We start from the raw sequence: 6,649 nt of genomic DNA, 5'->3' as shown, positions 1-6,649 counted from the left end.
GATAATGAACATCGGTCTGGGTCTCAGCGAGCCTGTACACGAGCGAGCGCTGCTCTTCTCTCTCAAGGCTACAAGGTCCTGACCCCTCCTGCTTCCATTCCACACGTGTGAACGTTGCACGCTTCCCGGTGCGTTTAACCATTTAACCATTTTCAATGCGTCGTTCTTAAGCGAATTAATACCGTATTGTTCGCCGCCAGTTCCTCCCTCCACCTGGACGCGACAGCAGCGCCACCGCTGTGCTCTCTGACCCCAGTGGCAGCGCGCGCTCATTACACTACCGCTCTCTCGGGCACCACTCCTAACCCCCCCCCCCCCCCCCCCCCATACCCCCCCTCCTATCCCCCCACATACCCCTCCTACCCCTTCTACCCCCCCACCCCACCCCCCCTCCTCCTCCTCCTCCTCCTCCGCCCACATCGAGGCTGCTCCGTCTCCCTCCTTCCTCGTCTGTCGCATTTCAGCGGAGTGGACCCTCGGGGTCGAAGGTTCCGCCCCGCTCGCCACGACCTCCACCCCTCGACGCCCGCACGCACGCATCCCAACCATCCGAACCGCGCGGTCGTGTCCGCCGGACCGCCCCGAACCTTCCGCGCCGAGCAGGAAAAGGTATTACTCGAGTCGTTTTGCACAAGAAGATCGCAGGAGGGGAAAAAAGCGAAGCACAAAGCGGGTGAGTCGGAGGTGGTTGTCATGAAGGAAGAGAGATCAGAAGGTGGATTTAATTTAAGCATAATGTGGCTGAATATTATTTTTATTTTTAAATGTTAGTATTTGAGGACCTTCTTTTATGTTTGAGAAAGGCACATTTTGCATAACCAGTGCGATATTTAAAAAATAAATGTACTATGCCCAGTCAGACGGCAGTTTGAAAGCCTCGCTCCTGTTGTTGGACTATTATGGAGTCTGGAGCTCCGAGTTGAGCTCATATCGCAGGTCCAATCTGTCTTTGGTTCTGTTTATTTTCTCGAAGTGGTCCTTTGCCCAGGGCAGAAGGCTGAGGTCAAAGTTCAAGTTTGTGTCGAAAGGTTAGCCCAACCTAGAGCAAATGCTTCCTTTAAAAGATTTATGAACAAATGACCTGCAGTCTTGCACGGCCGTGTAAGCTAACTGCGTATCAAAAGAGGATACGTGGAGCTCCGAGAAGTGTCTCTAAATTATAATTCCCCATACGATAAAAGATATTTACATAAGCAGAGATCTATACCGTCTAGGCAGAAAATAAAACGTGCCGTAGACGTGTAGCCGGTTGAGGCGGTTTGACACACACCACACACACACACACACACACACACACAGACTCATGTCTATTACTGCGTCTTACTGGTAGTTATAAGCAGCGGTCTCAGAAGACAGACAATAGCTAACGAATTTGCTGGGCTTCATCCACAGTCAGATATCCTAACAATAAATGCAAAATCAGATTGTAATTTCTGCTACTTTTCTCTACAGCTTCTAGTATTGTTTCCTGACACATTTATTACCCATCAGTAAAGACCTGGTCCGAGTTAACAGCTGTACCTGTACCATCCCACCCCGCACAGGTGAGGCGCGGACTCGGGTTAGGGCGGGGGTGACAGGTGTGGAGGATGGTCGCAGAACAGGACGCCGCTGCCCCTCACTGACCTGCCCATGCCCCAGCGAGCGTCACCATGGCGCGCAGAGGCTCTTCCCAGGGCAAGGTGACCATCTCTGTGGATGAATACAGCTCCAACCCCACCCAGGCCTTCACCCACTACAACATCAACCAGAGCCGCTTCCAGCCCCCCCATGTGCACATGTGAGTGCCGTCGACCCCCCATCGGGGCAGCTCTGTATCGGGTCCTGTGATTGGCTGATTGACTCGATTGATTGGGCGCTTCAGAGCAGACATCTGCTGGTTATTGTGTCATCCTGGTGGTCTGTGATTCTTCCTGGTTTGCGTGTGAATTTGTAAATTAATGAGGTGTTTGTTTGTGTGTAGCCTGTTTGTTTTAGCTTTTGATTGTGTGTGGAGATTTCTAGATGTGGAAGATGATTTCTAGGAGTAAGATGTTTAGCATTTGTCTGTTACGGTATTTGTTACATCTGATCTGACCAGTGGTTTCAAATGTCTGGGTTAAACCGGTTTCTCAAAAACACATGAAACTTTGCACTAAAGGTATAACCTGTTAACCCAGCCAGCAAATGTGAACCTTTGTAAATACACATTTTGTTGGAAAAACCCCTTTAACCATGTATTTTTAAAATTAACCATAGCTGGCATTTGTGTATAAAATTCCTTGCATCTTTGTACAGCACCAGAACCTTGAACGGTTGGGTTTGGTCTCTTGTACCCATTGTCCTCTGAGACGATAATGAAGATGTTAGGGTCTGTGCGGTGTAAGGCTGCCTTCGTGTTCCTGTACTTATTAACCAGTGAGGGGTCAAAGGTCAGTTCAGTTGATTAGCCCCTTAACAATGGCTCTTTGACCTGCGGGGCAGAGCTCAGCTTTCGGTGAGGTGGCTATTGACTGACGCTGATGATGCCTTAACGAGGGCTGTTGGGACAGAGAAGAATGGAGACGGCTGATTGGATCATACCCCTAACCCCCCGGCCTCCTATTGGACCGGGGACTGCACAATTAAACGCTCCGGATAAAAGAGGACGTGGGGAGATACGTCATTGGTGTGACGTTATGACTGAACAGAGAAATGTGGATAATGGGGTTTCAGTAACGTGGCCCCTGTTGGTTAAAAAGAAAATCCCAGTTCATGTACATTATACCAGATTCCAAGGAGATATTGTGGAGGAGATGCAGAATAGCGTTAGCATGAATGCTCCATCAGTAGACTGGATGCAGGGCCATAGGATTGCACAACGTAGCATCACTTTTTGGGGTAGCACTGTGTGAAAAAGTCCCCTGAAAGCAGTCTGACCTGTACAGAGCTTCTGCCCTGGTTTGTTCAGTTGATGTGGTGCGTACCTGTGTGTGAGCACTCTTTCTCATAACGATGCTGTAATGTGAGAAGCCCTAGCCAGCCGTAGCTGAATCAGAGACCTCTGTTGGCTTTTTTGTGCTTTTGCCAGGCCTGCAAATTTCGCTTTCAGACTTGATCACATAGCATGTGACGTAAAGGTCCGAGTGGACCTGTATTTATGTGGTGCTTGGTGATGTATGTAGTCTATGCGGTGTTCCTATGGTGAAAGTGGTTTTCATTCATTGTGTGCTTACAACTTCTACTGACTTGAATGCTGCTGGTTGTGAGGTTCTGAACGGAGACATGTCCTCTTCTCTGTGTGTCTCAGCCTGGTTGCACGTGCACAAAACCATTCCGAAGGTTTTTAGTGGTAATACAGGCTTTTAAAACAAATGTATTTCTCATCAGTGGTGATGTGGGTAATATGATCGAAAAATTACTAGAACAGTTCAGCTTGTTAAGATTTGATCAGTTATGAAAATGTGATGAAAAACCCGAAGTGTGTAATGTGGTGATGTTGGTGATGATTAATCAATGAGAGTGAAGGCACCTCTCTGCGTGACTCCTCTACAGGGTGGAGCCCATTCCGTATGACGCCCCCAAGCCGCCGGGTCACACGCGCTTTGTATGCGTCTCGGACACGCACTCCAGGACAGACGGTGTCCAGATGCCTTACGGCGATGTTCTGCTCCATACTGGGGACTTCACCGAGCTGGGTCTGCCGTCCGAGGTGAAGAAATTTAATGACTGGTTAGGTAAGGATTAACTCTGGCCACGCCCTCGTACCACGTCTCACACACACTTTCCACTTTCTCTTACTCAGGAAGTTCAATTCAGGGTGCCAAATATCGTGGTGCTCTTCTGGATAAATGGACCAGAGACCGTAAAACAAAGCTCTTATCAGTATTTAATGTTCCTTCTTTTTGCATATTGATATTAAGTTGCATAAAGAAAACATTTTTAGCCATCCATATTTGGTGATTAAGCTTGTGTTCAAAGATCTTGAAGCATTAGTATATACAGGCCAGGGCATTGCGTTTAGAACTGGACTCAGTACATGATAGATATTAGCTACATTCTGATGGCCTTTTTGCCTTGGGATTATGACACTGCATTTAACTGAAGGTAGAATTAAATCAAAGGTGCTTTGGAGCATTTTGAATGTTGTACGGTAAATAAATTACGGTACTTTATATAAGTTCCTTTTGGGTTTCAGAGGCCATTAGCAGGTTTGGTTGGAGTAAACAAATCACACTTCCTTCCTTATAGTGATTCCTTGATGTTCCATGCTAGAAACAGTTGGAGGGAGATTATTTACAATCAGAATCATTAGGTGTGCAGTAGTGCACTTCATCCCACATATCACCCCGCAGAAACATTTTAGGAAGCCCCTTTGTTTCAGGATTTGCATGTATTTCACTAAAATCATCCCTGGAGTAATTTGGATTTATGTGATTATCGTGTTCCACTACATAGCAGAGACGTAGTGGAGTTACACTTAATGCTGCTTAGCACAGTTCGTGACCCCTGAACTGATAAAGCACATAAACCTGCCTGTGCCTCATGTCTACACATCATAACACTTTTACGCCGCCATTTGTAACTAGGAAGATCAGTTCCTCTCAGCTTGTTTCAGAATGATGTGCTGTTATATTTAACTGAAGCAGAGAGATGGTGTACTGGTTGGGTTCAGTTTGGTTGGGTTCTGTTGCCCGTCCTCGTAACTGTTTGCTCTGGCCACCTGCAGGTAGCCTCCCCTACGAGTACAAAGTGGTCATCGCGGGGAACCACGAGTTGACCTTTGACAAGGACTTCATGTCCGAGCTGGTCAAGCAGGACTACTATCGCTTCCCCTCCGTCTCCAAGCTGCGGCCCGAGGACTTTGATAATGTTCAGTCACTCCTCACTAACTGCATCTACCTGCAAGACTCCGAGGTCATGGTCAAAGGATTCAGGATATACGGGACCCCCTGGTGAGTTGCGTGTTCAGGTGATCTAGCCGATTCTGTATTGTTGTTCACCTCTGCGCATGCCTGCTGACTGTTTAAGGTCAAATGCATTGTCCTCTCAAATGTCCAGGGTCCACGGCTGGGAACATATTCAGTAGGTCAAATATAGTGACCTGTACTTAGTTCTTGAGTTGGGGCTGCATTTATTCCCCATTGCTGAGATGGTGATGAACAGGGACAAACATTTCAGCTTGTCACACTTTTGCCAAGGACATGTCATAATTAACAGGGAAAATGTTTGTCCTGAGTCCCACCTACTGGAGACACGATGCAACAGAGCTGATCTGGTAAACAAACAGTTTTATTTACAGTTGGCAGCTTTAAAAGAACCTTTTGCAGAAAGCTTTCTTCTGCTTTCGGAGCTCTGACCTCCGAGTCCAGCTCCGCCCTCCCGAGTGAAGCTCCGCCCTCCCGAGTGCAGCTCCGCCCTCCCGAGTGGCCCAGCCCTCATCACGTGGACGGTCGCACATGGCGAAGCCCCACCACACTCAGCTGGCTCTCAGCGATGTTTGTGGAAGACTAAACTAAGACTGGTGGTTGCGGTTGACTTTGATGGAGCTGAGAGGAGCTTAGCCATGCTGCACACCACTGTGAGGAACGCGGAGGGCACACGTGCCTTCCTGAGGGCACATGTGCCTTCGTGACTATTCATTAGCATGTACAGCACTGCTATGATGTTACTGACATGCTAACATTATAACTTTATGGTATTTTTATGTTTGACTGATGGTGGTTGTTGGAATTCAGTCTGGAACTTAATGTAAGCTCTATAGAGTCAGTCACTATAGAGTTGCTATACAGTCCTGAGGACATGGAGCTGAATGCCATGTGATGCAGTAAGTGTGAGACACACACACACACACACACACACACACACACACACCCAACTGACACTTCCCTCACCACACCCCTGCAAACCTCAATTACACACTTGTCTGTCTGAGCACACTATTATCTTTTTCAGACTATTAACCCCTTGCTTGCCATGGTTGACGTTCCCCCAGGGAGCCCGTAAGGCTAAGGCAGAATTAAAGGGCCAATCAAAGCTTTACCAATGGAGACCGATTAAAGACAGCTACAATTTATCACATTTCACCATGACTGTGTACTGGAATTTAAACATGAGGCAACTCAAAAATGTATGATCTATTGTAATCTGTCTTAAAATAAGTTTACAACGGAGAGCGATGCTTTTTGAGATAGTATAAATACTGTGAGATCTTAGAGACAGGTTAATTTTTTATTTTAATGTTTTTGAGGCTTAAAGAGCAGACTCTCTTGGAACACGCCAGTGTGAATCTTCAGTGTAAGACCAAGAGACTCTAGCAGGTTCCCTCTTTAATGAGAACTCTCTGGGAGAGGGAGCTCGTGGTGTAGAGCAGCCGAGGTTGCAGAGCAGAAACGACACTGAAGAAACCCTAATAATACACCCCCCCCCCCCCCCCCCCCCGGGGCTCCAGAGGAAATGAGATTCTTGGTTGGGAGTGAGGACGGTGCCCCTCTGATGGCGGTGGGGCCGCTGGTTTGGTCATGCTTTCACAGCCCCTCACACAGGAAGTGGCCTTTGTTCCAAAACATCCCGGCCTTTTGTAGGGCGCACGGATCAGACGTTGGCCCGACCCTGGTGAGCAGACTCACAGTGGGCCATGGCGACCCTTGTGACCTTGAGCCTCTGAGAGTGCAGAGGTCACTTCCACTGT

At 47.8% G+C, this 6,649-nt stretch overlaps 1 protein-coding gene across 1 annotated transcript in view; it reads left to right on the top strand.

Annotated features, from left to right (window-relative positions):
* The first annotated feature begins 426 nt into the window (after positions 1–426).
* mpped2 (metallophosphoesterase domain containing 2b) overlaps positions 427–6,649 on the top strand; it is a 19,399-nt gene continuing 13,176 nt past the window's right edge. The window contains exons 1-4 of the mRNA XM_077022197.1: positions 427–673; positions 1,545–1,780; positions 3,514–3,695; positions 4,688–4,913. Coding sequence (XP_076878312.1) covers positions 1,653–1,780; positions 3,514–3,695; positions 4,688–4,913 — 536 coding nt within the window. The 5' untranslated portion in view covers positions 427–673; positions 1,545–1,652. The remainder of the gene's footprint in view (positions 674–1,544; positions 1,781–3,513; positions 3,696–4,687; positions 4,914–6,649) is intronic.

Source organism: Brachyhypopomus gauderio, chromosome 11 (genome assembly GCF_052324685.1).
Source record: "Brachyhypopomus gauderio isolate BG-103 chromosome 11, BGAUD_0.2, whole genome shotgun sequence".
Classification (NCBI taxonomy): domain Eukaryota; kingdom Metazoa; phylum Chordata; class Actinopteri; order Gymnotiformes; family Hypopomidae; genus Brachyhypopomus; species Brachyhypopomus gauderio.
This window is presented reverse-complemented; position numbering and strand designations above follow the sequence as displayed.